General features: G+C 32.9%; 2 protein-coding genes across 18 annotated transcripts in view; both read left to right on the forward strand.

Moving 5' to 3' along the window:
- Positions 1–12,976, forward strand: part of LOC149776646 (RNA-binding motif, single-stranded-interacting protein 2-like) — a 437,315-nt gene extending 424,339 nt beyond the window's left edge. For all 17 annotated transcript variants that reach the window (XM_089941160.1, XM_089941163.1, XM_089941164.1 and 14 more), the window contains one exon: positions 1,534–12,976. In XM_089941160.1, coding sequence (XP_089797286.1) covers positions 1,534–1,552 — 19 coding nt within the window. In that variant the 3' untranslated portion in view covers positions 1,553–12,976. The remainder of the gene's footprint in view (positions 1–1,533) is intronic.
- A 1,405-nt stretch (positions 12,977–14,381) lies between these two features.
- LOC149776651 (uncharacterized) lies at positions 14,382–19,095 on the forward strand. Its single transcript, XM_089941178.1, has 2 exons — positions 14,382–14,575; positions 15,421–19,095. Exon 2 carries the CDS (start codon positions 16,080–16,082, stop codon positions 18,120–18,122), a length of 2,043 nt encoding a protein of 680 aa, XP_089797304.1. The 5' UTR covers positions 14,382–14,575; positions 15,421–16,079; the 3' UTR covers positions 18,123–19,095.
- Positions 19,096–21,750: the final 2,655 nt, after the last annotated feature.

The raw sequence follows: 21,750 nt of genomic DNA on the forward strand, positions 1-21,750 counted from the left end.
TGCTTTTTGATTGGCATCTTTGATCTCATGATAAGTGTGCTTTTTGATTGGCATCTCTGATTTCATGATAATTGTGCTTTTGGACTGGCATTTCGGATTCATGAAAAGTTTTATTTTGGATTGGCATGTCTGATTTGTGATAAGTGCTTTTGGATTGGCATGTCTGATTTCATGATAAATGTGCTTTTGGATTGACATCTTTGATCAAATGACATCTTAACATGGATCTTGGACAAAAATGAGAGATGTTGAATATCAGTTAGATGTTAGAATGTTTATTCTAGTTTATAGAACATTTAACTGAGTCAGCATTCATAGGTCCACATAACAACCTGTACTTATAAAGTGTTAGCTAATACAATACAGTTACAAATTACATGTTACTCTTGAAGTGTATTACAGATCTTGAGTTACAAATAACCTGATTCTCTTGAAGTGGTATCTGGTATAATGCTCAGTTACAAATTTGCAGAACTATCTGGTTAGATGTATCATGCATGCTTTTTTCATCCTGATTTTTGTTAACGTTTCCTCACTTAGTTCCCTTACAATTTTTGAATTACAGCAAATACACACAATGTTTCAAAATGTTAAATTCCCCTCCCCAATTTTAAAAATGTGGAAATTTCTCCAAAATACAATTTCTGATGAATCACCATACTGGGATATTGTTGATTTCTGTATTTTCTTATCTCATCATTTAACCCTCCTAATTTCTACCTCTGTTTTCCTACATTTTTGTGTTTTAGCTTGCAATATTGTCTAATAGGTTTGAAGACAGAACTACAGTACAGTATTAGTTCTGGAATCTCAAAGATCTGGTCTTTTTGATGTGAATGAGATTTGTTGTAATTTAATTACCAACCTGCTTTTGTTGTAATAATCAAGTTTCTTGCTTTCTGTTATCTTACATGTGATTATATTTATATACCTTTTTCCTTTTAATTGTATTTATATACCTTTTTCCTTTTAATTGTATTGTATTTAATTCCTTCTTGTTGAAAAGCGTATCAAGGCATTTGCTTTGCATGTGATTTTAACACCTATAATTTTACTCGATGTTGAGTCGACTTTGTTTTTGAGCTAACTAAATAAGTTCATTTGATAACTCTTTATTTTTTCCCGTTCTCAGATTTTAGTAATCATTTAAATTTTTTAATCATTTAGTTACTTGTTCCTTATAATATTGTTGATAGGTAGCTTAAATTTTTGCATTTTGGTCTTCCAATTTAAACATTGATTTAGAAAAGAAAACGATAATCATTATTTACTATTATTATTATTATTTTGTTTAGTCACTATTTATTCAGAATTATATGCCCAGCATATTACCACACACAAGTGAAACCAAAAATGAATCTCCTTAATAGCCATTGTAATCACAAGATTCTTTAAAAACATTTCCAACCATATAAATCGGGTAATTTAACAAATTCTAAAAGTAATCTATATTAGTTAAACAATTAACAATTATTGAAAAAGTAAAATCCTTTCTGCAACATAAATATTGAAAAATATATATTTCTTTTTCAGCACAACCATTCTGGTGTAGAAACGTCATCATTGATGTGATAAAGAGACCTCAAGCAGATGCATCATGGGATAGCTGCACTCCATTTTTATGATAATTTTGTTAAGTTGTGACGTTTGCATGACCAGGAAGAAAAGAGAAATGATTGATTCCTTAGATGAGAAGCCAGTGTTTTTTTACAAGTTTTATTTTTATTTTTTATGAAAATTGTACATTTTATTCCATATTGACATTATAATGCCATCATGTCGATTACAGTACGTCAACATGAAGTTTATCTCCTGTCTGCGATCAAAAGTCTTGACCAAATTAAATATTACATACTCCATCATTACTGAGATGAAGGAATTGGATATATATTTTGTAGAATATTCCTTTCTAATTTAACAATTAATCAATTGTGTAGCCAATAAAATCAGTTTTTATCTCATTTTGATCTTTAGCTATTTGAAAATTATGAAAAATTGAGATTATTTTCTATGCTTTTCAAAATCATTGTAGATTAAAAAGTATTATGGGATGTCTTCATAGCCGATTTAAGATGAAAGGAATATTTTTACTGTTGGTGGTTGGAATAAATGACCCCAAGTCTACTTTTGTAGACCCAAAAATACATTTTGTACATATTGTAGAAAGGTTAAAGTCATCGTTTACATGAAAAATATTTACAGAGTATAGTGACAATTGAATGTTAAAATAACAACTCATGGAACAATACAATAACAATTCATGGTATCATAGGAACAATGCGGATCTTTTTGGTACCAATTATGCCAAACATTAGTATGTCGTCTTAAAATTAATTGACTTTCATTTTCTGCCAATTATATGTAGATTTTCTAGTTACTAGAAGAAAAGAAAAAATATGCCAGAAAAACCCCTAGCAAACGAAGGAAATAAACCATTTCTTAATAATATATATTTATGAATTACATAAAGACAAAAGTTACAGTAACTAACTGGGGAGGGGTGATGAAATGCTAAAGTACAATTTATACAGAAGACCTTTGTTAGCCTGTAAATCTAAGCATACATTATTTTAACTTTGAAAGTGTAAAATATTGATCAAATCAACATTTTGTGTTCTATTTTGATCCTATCTATCAAGAAATCTTGATCAAATAGATGCAACAAGATATTTAAAATGTCATTTTTGACCTAGTTTCATGACACTAGAGAAATTAGTTTTCAAAGTGATCGGAAAATATTAAAAATACAGTACACCTTACCATACAGTTTTGTTCCATATAAACAAGTGACCAATAAATACTAAGTAAGTAAAGGAAAGGTCTTATTAATTCTGTCCCTTATAAAAAGTATACTAAATATACAAGTAAATGAAAGGTTTCATTAATAAAGTTGCATATAAAGAAGTATGGACTAAATAAGTAAAAGAAAGTTTTCATAAATAATGTCCATTATAAACAGGTGGCCTTGATATAGAGTCATACACGTTTCTTTTACCATTTAAAAATGTTCCAGTATGACAGTGCCAACTGTACAATCATGATTGCAGACTTGAAGGATGTGCATTGTTTCTTTACAACAAGCAGAGAAGAAAATTTGTGTAAGAATTCAGATTTTTCTCACAGCTTTCCCATGGAACATTAAAAATCATACTGGTTACTGTATATAGGTCAGGTGAGCTGCAAACAACAGCAATCTAGCTCTTACTGCACATGATGCGATTACAGATCCTTGAATAATGCATCATGGTCTGTGTTTGTCTTACTGATTACTCCAATCAAACAGCATAAACACCAATGTGCTGGTGCATTATGGGATGGCAGATATGGGACTGTGCACTTGGATTCAAGTTACAATGCCATTGTATACAGTACTTATATGACAGGTATCACAAGGACAGTATGAGTTGGTGAGAAAATCGAAGATTTTAAAACAGAAACCTTAAAATTCCTACCATTATTCTTCACATATTCTTGTCACTATTCTCATTTGTACAGTATGATTGGAATGCATCTTTTTTTAAAATGATGTATAAATGAATTTCTTTTTTCTCTTCACTTTATTTAGCAGATACATGTAGTTGATAGAAGGCATCTTCATAGAGGAAGGCATTTTCATTGTTATGTTTTTTTTAAAATATTTTTTCATTGATTTTTCCGTTGGGGTTGTCATTTATGATGACTTTCAACTGTCATGAATTTTATAGGATGAAGATTGCTTAGTTTTATGTCTTGTGAGCAAGTGAGAAATAAAATTAAAATGTTTGTAAATAATGAAAACTTTTTTGTCATTGAAAGAGAATCATCTTTTTTAATTGCTTTTTTATGTATAGATGTACAAAGTTTTCTTTTAATTTGTTTTTTATTATTAATTTTTCAACATTTTTTTTAATTATTCCATAGTTCTAGTTTCATGTAGTAAGCTATTCCTAGAGCAATAGTTTTTGTTGTCAGCCATCATTTTGGAAACACTTTTTATACTGGGGAAAATCATGGTAGTTACATATTTTTGCAAATGTATTTACACTGAATACCACTTTTGTGCCAGTAGCTAAGTCAAGAAATGTTTTAATTCTTTTTAAAATTCCTTTCCCTAAAATTGAGGTTATTTCCTTTATTTCCATTGGGTGGATGCTGCATGTTAAATTTGTATAAGTAATTTATTATTGCTGGATATGGGCTTAACATAGCCTCCTGTTAAATTTGTATAAGTAATTTATTATTGCAGGATATGGGCTTATCATATCTGCATGTTAAAATTTATAAGTAATTTATTATTGCTGGATAGCATTAGTAGAAGTTTGAAAAGGTTGATTTATATTGAAATGTATTTATTTAAACTTTGTTATCTTGTACTTTATTGCACACTAAAAGTGTCTGTTATTATGGGAAAACCTTTATATTGTTTCCCCCACCAAAATGGATTCAAGGGAAGTAACCCAGTTCATGTAGGGGTTAATAAAACTATCCAAAGGAGCCCTGAATCGTAAAATGTTAAAATGCAATTTTTGTAATTGATTGACAAAACCACCCATAAGTACAAATGTTTTTTTGTTTGAAAATTTCATGTTGATATTTCCAAATAACAAATGGAATGTAAAAATGAAGTTTGTATTTTGGGATGAGAGCTTTCATGCAGCTTGACTGCAAACATAAAAGTCTCACAAATATTGGTAATATTTCTCAGAATTTGCTTACCTATTTAAAAACAAAAAATGAATAAACTTCTTGAAATGAAGTTACTGTCACATTTTCTGGTGAAGAGTCTTGGTAAAGAAATTTGTGCGGATTTTACATCATTAATTTCAATTCATACGTCGGTATGAAATGGTGCTGTTAGATTTCTCATGCATTTAATGGGGTTTGTTTTTACATTTGAATGATAGAGTTAAAGTTTGTAACATTAGATAAAAAAATTATCAGCAAAAATAACCTGACAGAACAATTAGAAATCTTGTAAATAGGCTTTAAATGGTATTGTTGGTGTCATATTTGTTTGTCAATAGTTTCATTTTCTTATCCTTTTTTTTAAAAACTACAATGGTCAGTTTCATACATCAAGTTTTCTTTCAATCCTTCCATTTGTGTTCTGTTTAATTCAGGGAAATTCCAAGCTTGACTGATTCTGTGTTTGCAACCACTAGAAGTGATATTTTCTAAATCATAATTGTACACCATCCTCATCACTTTTCATAAGCAATTGGAGTAATGTGCCTTGCCAAGAGTTATGCCACTGTAGCTGACCCGGCCTAGACTGAGCAGGAAATAAACCTGCACACTGCTTGCTTATTGCAAGTCTGGTACATTGACCATAAAGCCACCATGGTTCCTAGTAACCTAGAATTGAATTCCAAAACAATTTGCTAGATTTGTTGGCATTTAAATTTGCAGTAAGAACATCAGGTTTTATTCTTCTTCTGGTGTTTAATAAATATTTCCTTTTAAACAATCACAACAAAAAACGCGTTTGACCCGTATAGGCCTTATTTAAGTTTGACATGTATAGGGCCTTTTTTTAGTTTGACTTGTATAGGGCCTTATTTTAGCTTGATCTTTATGGGGCCCTTTTTAATTTTTATGTGGCCTTATTTAATTTGTATGTGGGAGGGGGATGATGTAAGTTTGACAAATTGGATAAGGTTTGGATCAAAACCTGATGTTTTTCAGGGATAACATCATTAGAATACTTTGTTTTGACTGTAGTTATGTTCATGGAAAATCAGCAAAACAAATGTCAAACTCAAAGCCATGTCCAAATCTTAGTCAACCTTGTTGAAATACTTTCAGATGTGAAATTATGATCATGATCATAGTCATGAAGTATTATCAATCACAATAAAATTTCCGATACATTCAGTAGAATGAGTAGCATGGTTGGCTGGAATATTTTTCATGGTTGGCTGGAAATGATTATATTTTTCAGGCCAGACTTTTGAATAGCTAGTTCTTTACATGAAAAAGCTGTAACTTTTAGAAATGGAGAAGAAAAAGTTGTTTAAGTTAGTCTCTTTTTTTTAAACAGTTGAATGGTGCTATGTGTGTTGCTGTATATTAGTATAATCCGACACCCGTCTGTACATAAAACTAGATCAAATTAATCAGATGCAATTTTTTTCTTCTTCAGATTAATTAGAAAATATGGAAATACTAGAAAGAGCTTTACTTTCATCAATGTTTTACAAATTAAGGCAGCCATGTTAAGTGGGTGTATTGGAATGCCTTTGTCTATTTTAGACCGGGGTCTGGGCCAGATAAGTGTCTTTTAAAGTCACACCTTATGATGTAAATCAACAGATAAAATGAGGTCACCAGTGGGATTTGTCCTGTTGGCCATATTTTGCTCACCCCCTGAGTTAGACTGAGTTTTAAAAACTATCACTGAAAAGTTTTAAGAGACAACATCAATCACTGTCTGATGATGACGTGACAGGGTCATCATTCCTGATGAAGCACAGATTAGATTGTCCATAGCCCTTCTTGTGCTGGTACTTTTTGTTGATCTGTAAAGGAACCAGCCATTTTGACATGGATGGAATTTTCAGCAAATTATTATTGTTTGGACATTACCTCATCTTTTCCAAAGAAGCTATAATTTCAAGTAATATTCACTTTTTAGGTAATATATTTGTGTCAGTCTGTGTATCAATTATTTTTATATTTTTTTCTTCTTCTTGATATGCATTGTAGTATTAACATCCTTACTGTTTCTCTAACAAATTCAGAAATGATCATTTGAAGCTATAGTGAAGACAAGATATATGCCTATTTTATGCAAGCACCTTTTCTGGAATTTCCCCTAAAATAGACACCTATAAGAAAACATTGTTTAATTGTTTTATGCAATTTAATTTTAGGGAATACTGAAGATAGATATTGTATCCTTTTATGACCGATCAAGAATCTTTATAAAATTGCACTGTCTGTAATTGGACCTTCTAATAAATGATTTAAATTTGTAATTTAACTTAAGGCTAATGATTCCTTATTACAATGGGAGTTCAAAATTGTGATCATTACTTTTCTGGGTCAGTTATCTTGGGTTGCTTGTATCGGTCTCCTTTTTTCAAAGCACACATTTCTTTTGGCATTTCTTCACTGTATATGTAACTGACAACCTTCTGCCTGAGATTTTGATATCAATTTCATGTAAATTGATATTGACTGCTTGGCAGCCCGACAACCTTCTGCTTGATATTTTGATGTCAATTTTATGTCAATTGATATTGACTGCTTGGCAACCTGACAACCTTCTGCTTGAGATTTTGATGTCAATTTCATGTAAATAAAATTGATATTGACTGCTTGGTAGCCTCATAACCTTCTGCCTAAGATTTTGATGTCAATTTCATGTAAATTGATATTGACTGATTGGCAGCCTGACAACCTTCTGCCTGAGATTTGATGTCAATTTCATGTAACATGATACTGACTGCATGACAGCAACTAAGAACACATATTAATCAAATAGATTTATATGAATATAAATTAATATGCATATAAGTGAGGGAAAACATCAGTTTGGCATCAAGAAATTCACAATCTCCAAGTTACAATTTTAGTCTTTTGCTTTACAAAAGATGAATAATGTAACTTGTTGAATGAGATTTCATAGTATGTCCATATCTAATATCTCTTGCAATGGATCTTATACTGGTCTTGTTGTGTAGAAATGTTGGGAATTTATTGAATTTTAAAGATTGATTTGTCATTAGTGATTAACTGTTGATTCTAATTGGTTGGAAATACTTCATGGACTTTACGGAGATACTCTATGGATGTTATGGAGATACTCTATGGATGTTATGGAGATACTCTATGGACTATATGGAGATAATTTATGATTGTTCTTTTTTCCCCAGGGATACTCATTATTGCATAATTAGTTCCTTGTCCTCTGGAAATGTTAATTGTATAGCGATATATCCCTCATTGGCCTTGTTGCTAGTGTTTGTGTTTTACCAGGGGAAGGCTACATTATTTTAAAACTTTTATGTACATGTTTAAAAATTAATCCAACACAAGACAAATACTTTAAAAAGAATTTTAATCATTTGCATTTGATTACAAAATAAATAAGCAGCTAATGCATTGTAATTTGACATTTTCAAACAGTTGGATTAATCAGATTGTCACACCACTATCATACAGTTTTTCAAGGTAATTGCATGTTTTGCATACATCATTTGGTTGGTAGAAATGATATCTGTTCTTCATTCTGATTGGTCCATCAAATATATTTAGTAATATAATCTGATTCATTTGTACAAGTTTAAAGGGAATGAAGTTCGCTGCATAGGACCCAAGTCTGTCTACACACATCTTTATAGATGTACATTTTATACAAGTTTTAGTTCAGCAGTACATCCTTGATTGTCTGAGGTGGTAATGAAGACTTGTTTACCTTAAGTCTGCAATGAAGACTTGTTTACCTTAAGTCTGCAATGAAGACTTGTTTAACCCAAGTTTGTAGTGAAGACTTTCTTACCCTGTCTAAACTTGTAGTGAAGTTCTGTTTACCCTGTCTAAGCTTGTATTGAAGTTTTGTTTACCTTGTCTAATGAAGACTTGTTTACCTTGTCTAATAAAGACTTGTTTACCCTGTCTAATGAAGACTTGTTTACCCTGTCTAATGAAGACTTGTTTACCCTGTCTAAGCTTGTAATGACGCTTTGTTTACCCTGTCAGTTTACAGGGTAATAAAGTCTTCTTTATAAGCTATAGATAACTGAGTTCATACTGATGAATCAACTACATCCATAGTACATAATCCTTAGTAGAAACATACAACAGCTGATCATAAGTGACTTCAGGTTTAGTTCTTTGACTAACAACATTGTGTGCCTTACAGACTTGTAATGGAATGCCTGGGGCCCAGACTCAAGTGTGCCATCTGATGGTAATGTTCAATTTCATATCTTTCTTTTTGAAATCTGTGATTTTTAAATTTGAACAAATGGTGTTTCTACCAAGAAAAATATGTATGATTCACCTTTCTGCTGGTGTAAGATTTTCTAATATTAGTGTTCTATTGAAAAGCAATAAAATTACATTGATCACATAACTGGGAATACAAGACTTTTTACATGGATTTTATTTGACATTATGCTTTCATAGATGTCATTTTTTATGCCCCTTTTACATTTTTCTCTGTCTTGAAGAATGTCCAATTTCTTTTTTTTCCTCAAAAATGTTGTCAATGCTGGCCATCAGTTGTATATGTGAAATGATGTAAATGTTAAATATTGCGGCAAAACATTTGGAAATTTTGTAATGCTGTGTTGATCTTCCATCTAATTTTCTCACCATTTTTTAAAAATTTTCTTAAAATGGACCATATATGGCATTTTATTTTGTAAAAAGGATGCAGATTTGAAGTTGTTGGTGAACCAGTTTTTCATTTTTCTTATGAAATAAAGGCCACAGAGTTTGGCTCTCAGTTTTGAGAAGGATGCCGTTTTTAGAGTTGTTGAAGTAAAGGTGATACTATGACATTGTAAGGATATGTGTCTCTTTATTTTGTCTTTAGAGTTACAATCACAGTTTTATGACCACTTACATAGCCTGTTTACTGTTTTAAGAATTTAGAAGAAGAAAAAAATGAATAAATTTGTCGATGGGCCAGTCATTTGTTGAAAGTACTTATACCTATTCCGACTAATGATAGTTTTAGTGCCAAGTTAAGTCTTGATTTTAGGGTAAAAGGTTCCTTCAATACATGGTTACTTGGTAAAATGTCCCTTTTATAAGGTCAATATGGTCATATATCTTGATACGTTATTTAATACAATGTACCTCAGTATAGTGGCCCTCAGTGTAATGTCCTTTTATGAGGTTGATGTAGTCAGTGATCCCATCACATTATGTAATAGTAATTACATGAACTGGCTACCCCATTGTAAGGTGACCTCACCTACATCATGATATGCTTTTATGACCCCTTTAGACAGCCATAATCAAGTATTAGCTGCCCTTACGTATTTCATGATATGATTTTATGACCCCTTTAGACAGCTATATTCAAGTATTAGCTGCACTCACAAATATCATTGGATGCTTTTTTGACCCTTTACACAGCCATATATTGAAGGATCATTGGTTACTTGAGTAAAATGTGGACCCAACTGTGGACCTTGGCAACTCTGAGCTGCTATTGTCAAATGCCTCATTACTGATAACACTTATACAATTTTGGACCCAACTTTGTACCTTGCCAACTCTGAGCTACGCTACTATTGTCTAATGCCTGATTACTGGTCACACTTTGAAAATTTTGGACCCAACTGTGGACCTTGCCAACTTTGAGCTACTGTTGTATAATTCTGTGGTAAGTCAGACTTCACACTGATTGTTCTGTTTATTCTCTGAAATGAAGAGAAAAGTCTCTGAAGTAACAGTCCTTTGTGCAGTGACAGGTCAGGTTATGTGCTGTTCAGTCTATCGCATGTTTGACACAGGTAGGTTGCAAGATTATGGAATGGCTTGAGTCTATGGCCAATGTACCAAAATATGTCAAGGTTAATGCATATATACATAATAAATAAAGTTCAGATTATATTAAAAATTAAGAAAATCATTCTGATACAATCCGTTTTAAAGACATGTAGTCATGAAAGCCTCTGCTGTAAAACTATAAGTAGCTTAATTGTCATTTTTAGCCATCTTTAGTTTTTGATGTCTTGTTCTTCCATGCAGATAATTACTCTCATGTTTCTCAGTCTTTTAATTGTGTGACTGAAAATCAGCTGTGATACAGTTAGATTATATTGTACATACTCTAACACATATATCTGATGGGGTCAATAAGAACATGAGTCAAGTATTTTGTATGAATAAGCTTCCAAGTTTACCACTGTATGCTAAGTTAATAAAGTTCAAGGTCAGTTATAGGATATTAGGTTCAAAGTCATGAGGTCCTTCATCTCTAGGTTTTCTTTTGACCAATCAAAACTGACATTATATTTGAAAAGTCATTTCTGATTGGTTGATGCAAGAAACTCACCCTGAAACTTAAGTTCAGTGGCTTAGATATCCAAGCCAGTACATAGCGTATTTCAGATTTTTTTTCTCCATCATCTTGTTCAGTCAAGCAGTGAATTATCTGAGCTGAATTGGAGAAGAAAATGTTCTTCCCTGTGTCCCACTGACAAAACCTATCTAAACTGGTAAAATCTATACCTACAGTTTTATTTCTTTTTGGCAATGTTTTTTTTTTTTTTTAATATTGTCTTACAAAATGTAACCATAAATTACATTTGAATTTAGAAATCCTACAGATTAAGGACAGCTAGTAAACTGTTGTAAATTTCTCATCTTATATTATCCATTTGACAATTTTTTTTTTAACCTTATCTTTTCATCTTGTTACCTAGGTTGCCAACTTGTAACCTATGTTGCCAACTTGTAACCTATATTGCCAACTTTTGTTATGAAGAGAATGATATTTAATGTTTTACTCATATTTTACAAATTTTAAGGATATAACTATTGTATGCAACTGTTTTAGATTTTTATAATCTACATGTATAGCTAGTTAATTTTTTCTTCTTTTATAACACCAACACAACTACCTGATGGAAAACACAAGGGCAGATTATAGTTCGTCCTTTGTGGTGCAATATTTTTATTGTAGCTCTCGGTATCTTAAGCATTTTCTGGACAGACTATTAATAGTAACAGCATCCTCTCCGCTAAATTTCTACTTGACACTTTAGGACCTACACTGCATTTTAAGACACCATCAGAAGATCTTGAATATCTTTCAGCCTTATTTCTAGCTATACGTATGAGGTCTTGTATGAATGGGCTGCATCAAACAATGATGCACTATAAATAGTTGCTTTCTTGCTTCAGGGTATAATGTGTCATGGTCTGTAGAGGTCATAAGGTCAAGGTCAGTCAAGGCAATGATTTCTTGTAAAGAAACAACCTTGATTCACGCAAGAAAATGCATTACATGTGGGCAGTTTGGTGCAAGTCATAACTGAAAATTGGTGTAAAACATTTGTGAACAAATTTAAATAGTAATATTGACACATAGACCAGTCTAATTAGTAATACTACCATGTACACCAGGCTAAACAGTAATACTGATATGTACACTAGTCTTAAGTTGTAACGTTAACATGTGCACCAGTCTGTGAGTAGTGTGGAATATATTTATGATGAATGCATCTGTCTTTTTTTTTATTAACAAAAGGGAAATTTTAAGAGCATTTGAACAAACAGAATGCTTAATATTTAATAATAATACCAATATAAAACAAGGACAGAAGAAGACTGAAGTATTATATCTTCAGGATTGATCATAGATGGTACAGCTTGATCTGCCTGTATTACGTGTCTTCCAATTTCAACAGTACGTACTATTCTGGACGTTTAACTTAAAACATTACAAACTCAATGCAATTGCTAATGATGGAACAGTGTTCCAAATTGGCAATATGTTTTTATTAGTTGTAGGATTAAAAGTTAATGTTTATTGTCAGAGACCTGATATACCTGTGCTTGTTCATTCCCCCCCCCCCCCCGATATCTTTTTTGTTCATTCAGTCCCTTACAAGAAGGTTATAGTTATTGCCCTTACAAGAAGGGTATAGTAGTTATTGCCCTTTTGTCCAGTGTCCTGCATAAGTAAGTCAGCAATTCATCTCAGATGCCAAATGAACAAGTAGCTTTGAATATTAATGTTTCCTTTTGTATGATATGGATGGGAAATGCTTCAATTTTTGTATAAAAAGGGCCTGTTTTCTTGGAAGTATCAATGATTGTACATTTTAAATGATTTTTGAGGCAAATAGGATCTACGGAGGCACTTATTTTGGACAAGTTTTATGGTACAAGTTATATGCAGTACAAACAATGTGGAGTTAAATCAGTGACAAGAAGAATTCGATCTGAAGGAAAAGTGTGTCATGTAAATGTAAACTCGTTCAAATTTCAAATGCATCACCAAATAAAAATAAAATGCCATTGTTGAACACCTTAGTATTTATTTTTATTTTATGTCTCTGAAATGTCCTGAATTCTTTTTCTACTCATCTTTTACACCGATCATATAAAGGGGACTTACAGTGTTGCCCATGTCCATTGTATTCCATCATATCCTGTTATGTCAGTTTCAACTCCTCCTGCATCATAACTACGGGGATGGGGTGGCTTCAGTATTTCACACGTTCTTCACATTATGTCAGTCCTGTCTTGGCATAGTTTACACTCCCATGATGTCTGTAGAGGAATTATGGTGTTGCCTGTGTCCATTCCAGCTCATCACTTCCTGTCATGTCATTGTTTATACCTCTGCCTTATCTACAATGCTCTCGATTTATGCGCATCTAAGGTTTCCGTCTCCAATGTTAGTGGCCCCGAGTAGTGTAATGCGCTCTCTGTTGCGGATCATTGCCATCTTACATCTGTCTGCGTGGGTTCGAGTCTCGGATTCGGCCAATGTGGGTATGTAAGAAAGCTTGCCAGTAGCTTCTCGTGGGTCGGTGGTTCTTTCCGGGGGTTTCCCGGGTTCTTACTCCACCATTAATACTGGCCACCATTTATAGCCTATCGTGTGCTGAAAAATGGCGTTAATCCTCACAACACCGTCTCCAGTGTTGAAGCAAAACGCTTACCGAATTCGACCGATTGACAAAAATAAAATACTGCACAGTCATTCCAGAAAAAAAGGCCTTCTTTTTCATTCAAATTCGTCTAAATGTCGCTTGCTGATTGCGCAATTACAATACTTTAATACAATGTTTTTATGTTTTCATTGTTTTAAATATAATCCTAAGAAGAGAAAAAATAAAGAACCTATCATTTCTTTATAGACATTTTTTCTTACTGGTGCCGGAAATGTACCGGAAAATGCAATTGCTCTGTGTCGCATTGGAAATAACAGAAAAAACGCTCGCGGAAAAAGCCGAGTTTTAATATGAAATTTGGAAGTTTTTTGCGATAAATGTTACAGATAACTATATAGATTCAAACAGCATTAGCATAGAAAAGATCAACAAGAATATATCTTTGTGTTAGATTTTAAATTGTTGTCGCCAAACTGTATACAACATCCGTAACAAGAATCTAGACCACCACGAAAGACCTTTATTAACGAAAATCTGAAGGTAATACTCTCGTTTATAAGTTGAAATTGGTAAAAGAATATGAACTTATCTTAAATTAATAATGATAGAGGTCGATTTCAAAACTACGAGTCAAAACATTAATATATTTTGAATGTCACATTTAAGGCTCTGACCTCCATAACACGTTTTTTTTTTTTAAATAGGAAAATGCAAGAAAGAATGGACTCGATCATTCATTTTAATTGGGGACTCTATGAATAAAACTACTTATTTACTTACTTACTGTACAAATCCTGAATCATCTTATTTTTTTTTAAAACATAATTAGTTTTTCTGACATCCGTAACCTCTGACATCCATAATAAATCTTTCTAAAGAAAAAGAACCGGAAATATCGGACTTTTTAGCCAGTGTATTATTTAGTTTGGCACCGATACATGCAGACGACAAAAAATAGCTATGACAAAAGTGCTCTTATTGTAGAAAAATATGGACAGAAGAAAAAAGTAAGTAGTTTTTTTTTTTATCTTGCTATGCATTATAGACACCGAGGTGGTGACTAAATATGTTTCGTTGTAAGTTTTTAAACAAAATTATCGTTAAAGGTCACGACAATCATTTGCAATAATAATGACGTCATATTGCCGGTGAAAGGAGAAATTATACCCATTTACATTAGACTGGTAAAATGTTACGGAGGTCAGATGAAAAACACAACCTTAAATTGTGTTCCATAATGACACGTAAAAATGTATTATATAAACATTCTTTTGCATTATTTTAAAGTAGTGAGAAAAGCCCCTATAAAATTTAACTTTTACTGCGTTTGAGGACATATCCACAAAATAATTAACGTTATGGATGTCAGACGCATATAACTACACTTTGCATAATCACTTTAAATAATGCTTACCAATCAAGATAACATATTTGAATAATTTATATTATTTAAATACGTAGTATATGCTCAGATTATCCTATTCTAAACACAATATTCCATTTCAATCACTCTTTTTTCTCCTGTAGTCGTTACGGATGTCAAAAATCACAAATGTTACGGAAATCAGCAATTTCATAATAATACACATAGAATAATTTATATTCATGTATCTAAGCACAAAAAATAAAAACAATCTGACTAATTCGATATATTTTGTTGTACATGTACTATCATTGTTGTAATAAAAATGAAAACGGATGACTTTCCCTAAAAACACAAAGCAAAACAACAAAAACAAAACTAAAATAAAATTTAAAATGACAAAATAAAAGAATCAAACAAACACAAAAACAACATAAAAACACATGCATGACTAGAATATAACGTTATTTATTATTATATTTATTTCAGAACACCCCTGTCCAATGCAGAAAGACAAAGGCGTTGGAGGGAAAAACAAAAGCAAAAGAATGAAGATGAGTTTCTACAGAAGGAATCAAAGCGGAAGCGGGACGCATATGTTCCTGTCGAAAACCTAAATTCAAGTGCAAAGAAAAAAACGGAGAGAAGAAGGAAGAAAACGATCCAAAAAATGGTACGATATTAAAAAGACCAAGAACTTAGAAGAGAAGGAAGATTTGGAAGTAGCTGAATCATTGCCGTCAAACAGTCCAGGAGGAAGACTTGTCGTCAAATTGCCTACTCATAAAACAAAAGAAAGAGGAGGATTGCGCAAAAGATATAGACGATCACTCCGAAAAGCTTATAGACAAAATGAAGAACTTTCCTTTAAAAATAAACAACTGCAAAGAGCAAACAAAAGATTACAGAAACGTATAGAAAGAATAAAAAAGTACAAATTGAATAGACGAGAAGAAACGACTGCAGATGAAACGGATTTCGATTATTTGGATGAAGACACAGAAAATGAAAGAGAAGTGAGAAAGGAAACAGAAAATAGCCAAAGCACTGAGAGCGAAAACCCCAATGAGTCTGTAGATAATTGTCACGAGAATTTAGTTAGAGGAAGACAGATTTCTCTCACTCCAAAATAAAAAACTCAGAAGGAAATGAGGGATCTCAGATTGGAGGAGCACTTAATAGGAACACCAGAGAGAATAAGGAAAAAAATCAATTTTGTAAAAAAGAAATTACTGGTGGCAAATACAATATCAGCTGAAGTTACACCATTTGTGATGAAAAAGAAACAAAAGAACATCCGACATTATTGTAGAGGAATTTCGTCGAAATACAGATGCAGCAAAGCAATTAGCAAAGTCCTTGGAGTTGGTATCAAGAAAATTCGAAAATTAGGGCAGCCAAGAAAAACAAAGAATAAGAGAATGACTAGGGAAGCTGTTAGAAATTTTCTTGAAAGGGAGGACAATAGTTCAATTTTGCCAGGGAAGAAAGACACCAGAACAGAAAACGCTGACCAGAAACAAAAACATGTTCTGTCAGACTATATGAAGAATCTGTTCCAGAAGTTTAGATTTGAAAATCCGGAACTGAAAATTTCGAAATCTCTTTTCTATTCAGTGAGACCAACACACATTGTGCTAGCTAATTTTGCTTCCCGTCAAACATGCTTATGTTCTAGACATCAGAATCTGGCTCTTAAATTGAGAGCCTTGATAAGTCTTGGAGTCAGATGCTCAAAGAATCCGGATGAAACGGTTAAGAAAAAAGAGGAACTAATCAAACAAATTACAGAATTACAAGAGGCAGAGATTGCTTTCAAACAATGGAAGAAAGTCCAAGAGGGTGAGAAATATAGACACAAAGAAGTTCAGGAAGTCAGAGAGAAAGCCGTTTTTCTAAATGAATTTCAGAATGAACTAAATGAATTTGAGGAACACGTTTATAGGGTCAAGCACCAATATGAGGAGTTGAGAAAATTGAGAGAAAATCTTCCGGTTGGAGATGTTGTGGTATGGATGGACTACGCGGAGAATTATGTTTGTTCATCGTTTGAAGAAGTACAGTCCGCGTATTGGAACACCAGCATGGTAACGCTACATACAATGGTGGTTTACTATCGGCAAGAGGGTGACGAACAAGTAGGAAATGGTAACAAGGATAAATGTGTACAATGTTATGTTGCCGTGTCAGATGTTCTTAATCACAATGCCGTGTCCGTTTACGCCATACTAAAAAAACTTATTCCACACCTGAAAACTCTTGTGCCAAACCTGAAGAGAATTCACTATCTGACAGATTCGCCCACTAGTCAGTACAGAAACAAAACTATCTTTAGATTAGTATCAACACATGAAGAAGAGTTTGGAGTTCAGGCAAGATGGAACTATTTGGAATCAGGACACGGGAAGGGCCCATGCGATGGCCTAGGGGCAAGTGTGAAAAGGTCTGCTGACAATGCAGTCAAGCATGGGAAGGCCAATATACAAAACGCATCTGACTTTTCTGAGTATGCTCAAAAAACCATGGAAGAAGGTAGCAAAGTCAAATACATCAATTACACTCAAAACGACTACGATGAAGCTAAATCGAATTTAGATTCTAAGCCGCCTATACAAGCCGTCCAAGAAACCTTTAAAGTTCATTACGTTGTCCCTGTCAAAGAAAACCAAGTTTACACAAGGAATGTATCGTGCTATTGTCAGCAATGTATGGACGACGTAAGTCAAACTGGTTGTGAAGGATACACAAGTCATTGTCTGACGGTGAAAGGAAAAAAGAAGAACAAAGATCAAAGTGAAAGAAATCATCAGAATAACATAGAGGAAGATGTGCAGGATGAATTGGAACGCCAAAGTGACACTGTTGATGATCAAACCACATCAGAGGTAATCAACCTAAATGTTAAGGAAAAAGATTGGATAGCCGCACTGTATTTGGGAAACTGGTACATATGCCAAGTGATTGAAATTGACTCTGAAGATAATGAATATTTCGTTGACTTTCTAGAAAAAACAGGCAAGATCCCGAACAGATTCAGGCGACCACAACAAGAAGATAGAATTTGGATTGAACCCGAGAAAGTTTTGTACATATTATCCGAACCACCAGCAAAAATAGGAATTCGTGAGCGGTCCATGAAAATATCAAATTCAGATTTGGAAAACATCGAGAAAATCTTTTCAAAGAAGTAGAAGTAACAATTACTAAGTACAGTTATAATGTACATAAGTGTTTAATTTAAACACTCCGATTGATCAGAGACAAAAGGCGACTGAATTCGGTTACTGCATTTACAGAAAAAAATGTTCATTTATCTAAAGACTTTTTCTGATCTCCGTAACAAAATGAATATCTTGTGTAAAAGCAAATTAATTTTTTTTTATTTTTTATTTTTAGTATTTATGGATGTAAAAAGATAGTACACATATTTCTTCAACTGATAAAAACCTAATTTGGTGCAAAAATTAGCAATTTGAAGTTGACAATTAGATCTAGACTAAAAATGTGATTTTTTTTTCTTTTTATGTGGTTTTAGGAAATATTATTTTTTCAGATGTACAAATTATTCTAAAAGGTTAAAAATGCAAATTCCAAAACTTTTAACTCACATTATGTTGAAATTTTGACACGTTAAAACATTGTTAAAGATTCTATATTAGCAAGAAATTTCTAACTTCCGTAACAAAATATAAGCACATATAAAATGTTGTAAAATTCTAATTCGTGGTTCTCTTAAAGTTTTTTTCTCTGAACATGTTTCACTAGACATAGTAAAAGCTTTATTTTGGTTGAAAACGGTTGATTAATTATGATTGCTGTTTCGTTGTGTTGTATGATGTTCGTTCATTAATAAATTTTCGTTTTATTCCTAATTATTCAATGTTTATGCCTGTTGTCGCGGCAGACAACCAATTAGTATCTTGTAATCTAATATCTCATCAATCATTGATACTTCCCATAGTTCTTATACTGCAAATTAAATGGATTTCCAAAGTCAGAAAATTTTTAGACACTAGTAAAACGCGTACTCTAACTTCCGTAACGTAAAAAATGGGTACCCAAGTTTAACATAGTATAATTTCAAAACTATTACAATTGTATGTGTGAAAATCTGAAACTGTGTACTGTAGATAATCTACATGCAAACAGTACTAACAGTTTAAAGAAATTAGATACTTAATTTTTTTCCGTGTTTTTATTTCTAATAGTGCCTATTTTTCTAGATTGACTGTGCAATGCTTACCATTTGGAAAGAGGCAATTGTCACCAGAATATTCTGTTCAAAATAATATTCATTTTGGAAACACGGGATACCACTCCCGTGTTTTCATGACCCGCAATATTCGGCCAATTCTGCGCACAGCTTTGAAAAGATGTAATGTGTATCCACCGGGCTATAGTAATGAAATACATTACTTTGGACTGTTTCTCTCAGCATTTCAGTTGAGTAACTAGGTCAGGTTTATAGCAAGTTTTAAAAAAAAATTCAACGTAACAATGCCAATAAATGGCGAGAGATTTTAGGCAAACTAAACCAATCTTTTAAATTTTTGTTTAGTAAAGTTATTTTAAAAAACGAAGCTATTATGTGGAAGAGAAACAACAATGAAAAGGATGTAATGCGTTTACAACGTCTTGTTTATGGGGAAGAATTATTAAGAATATAGAAACAGATTATACGCTGATAATTTCTTGAGAATATCGTTGGGTAGCAGACGATATTGTACGTGTGGGGCAACTTCTTGCAAAATCGGAAACTTGGATTAAGAAGCAGAATTTTTTAAGGTATACATTTCCATCTTTTATATAATGTATTTATTTGTATGATTCGAAAAGGTACATAGTAAATGATTTTCTGGGTTACAGGGTTAAGAAGGTCATGGAGTGGGTCTTCATGTTAACATTTAGATATATTTTCGTATGTCTTTCGAGTCGAAATGTGTGATATTTTTTTACACTTTATGAATATCACTTTTCTTAATTAAAGTACGATCGTTTTTGCTTGATACAAAATGGATTTTTGACCCAGAATAGCACATGATTCAATGTTTACAGAAATGACGTATCGTTGCGCAGAATTACCCGTCGCGCAGAATTGGCGGCAATAGTGGTACAGAGTGAACGCACGGTGTTACCCGTGTTCATTCGTTCCATCACATCACTTCCAGTCATGTCACATTTTTTACACCTGCTACAGGGAACATGCAGTGTTGCTCATGTCCATTAATTTCGTCACATCACTTCCTGTCATGTCAGAGTTTTAACCCAAGACATATAGAGGGAACATGGCGTTGCCCATGTCCATTCCATTATATCACACGAAGCTGCATATTGTCGCCAGGGTGTCCTAAACACTGTCAGCTTGTTGGCGTTTCGAATCAAAAGGGAGGTTCTTTTGTAACACGGTCGATATCGGGCCAGTTTGTGTTTTCAAGCAACAGATGCTATGTTGCTATGTTATGTTATGTTGTTATGTTGTTCACCGTCTTTAAAGATCTCAATAATTCCGTCAATTTTTAATTTACATCTCCATAAACACATATATACAAAGTTCCTTCTATTTATTTGCTCAGTTTGTTTTAGAAATATTATAACAAGACATTGCCAATACTAAACGCAGACGACACAGTTTATACTGAAATAGAAACCAGAAATTGACAGCGAGCAGTCTATTTTCTTCACTCCATCGGGCTCTACTGTTTGCGTTGAAATGCCAATAATTCGACCCCTTGGCGAAAATCTGGTTAATGATTATAAATCAATGAATGAAATGATCGGACTTTGTGCATTTTTTAAACATTCTTGATGCTTTTCGTTTTCAAAATCAGGGAGGGGGCAGGTTACAAACAAACGGGAGATTTTGCGAATAAGTCATACTGAATATTTACACAATGCACTCCAATACCAGGTCATTAAGATAGATTTGAAATAGTTAAAGTCGGAGGTTATAAAATTATAACAGAAGTTATACAATTGTTAGAGAAAATTCGAAATTCCAGAGTTTAGCTGTTGTATACCTATATTATATCCCCTATCGATATCCGTATGTCTGAAATCTCCACGGTGTTTACATACATACAACGGTATGAGGATTTATAAGTAAAACAAAAGACTACCAGTTTATGTGTACATGAGGCCTAGCTCTTGATTAAAATTTTGAAAAAGTCAGGTGCCATGGTCTTCAACCTTTGGAAGTAGAGAGTTGATAAATTGTGCCAAATCCATGAGTTCAGAGTAAGGTTTCTTGAAATCATTAAAGACAAATCTCAACTCTTTCATGTTTTTTTCTTCTTCAAGTTTGTCCATATTAGTGAGGCTGCTGAAATACCAGGTTACGGGACAGAAGTTTAAGCTTGCCTTAATGAAAGGGTGATGCACAGCCAGTTGTCTTTCATTTGTGATGTATTTTCCAATTCGCTAGTGCACGTTGGATTGTTTACTTACTTTTGACTTGGTGATCAGTGTTTAGCAATAAGTCCAAAAGTGACTCCCAACAGTTTCACAGATTCTTAACAAGATGTATTAGTCTCGCTGGGTGAGAAATTCTCAAGCTGTTCAAGATTTCCTTTATTTTCAATTTATGTAAGCCACTTAATCAAACTGGCAGACTACATGTAGACTTCACAATAAACTCGTGGCGAATGTAGTCAAGCGCGTTGTCATTAAATGGTTATTTATCAAAATCATTTGGAAAAAAGGCATCATCAATAAAGATATTAAAAAGTATTGGTCAGAGAATTGATTCACAGCGGTAGCCCTATGTATATAATTATCCATGAACTAGTAATGTCTGGTGTATTCCATCACGTCACGTCCATT

Source organism: Sinohyriopsis cumingii, chromosome 18 (assembly GCF_028554795.1).
Source record: "Sinohyriopsis cumingii isolate HCF-2022 chromosome 18, ASM2855479v2, whole genome shotgun sequence".
Lineage (NCBI taxonomy): Eukaryota > Metazoa > Mollusca > Bivalvia > Unionida > Unionidae > Sinohyriopsis > Sinohyriopsis cumingii.

Excerpts from the sequence above, each read along its gene's own strand:
- LOC149776651 (XM_089941178.1), top strand. The coding sequence starts at position 16,080 with ATGAGGGATCTCAGATTGGAGGAGCACTTAATAGGAACACCAGAGAGA.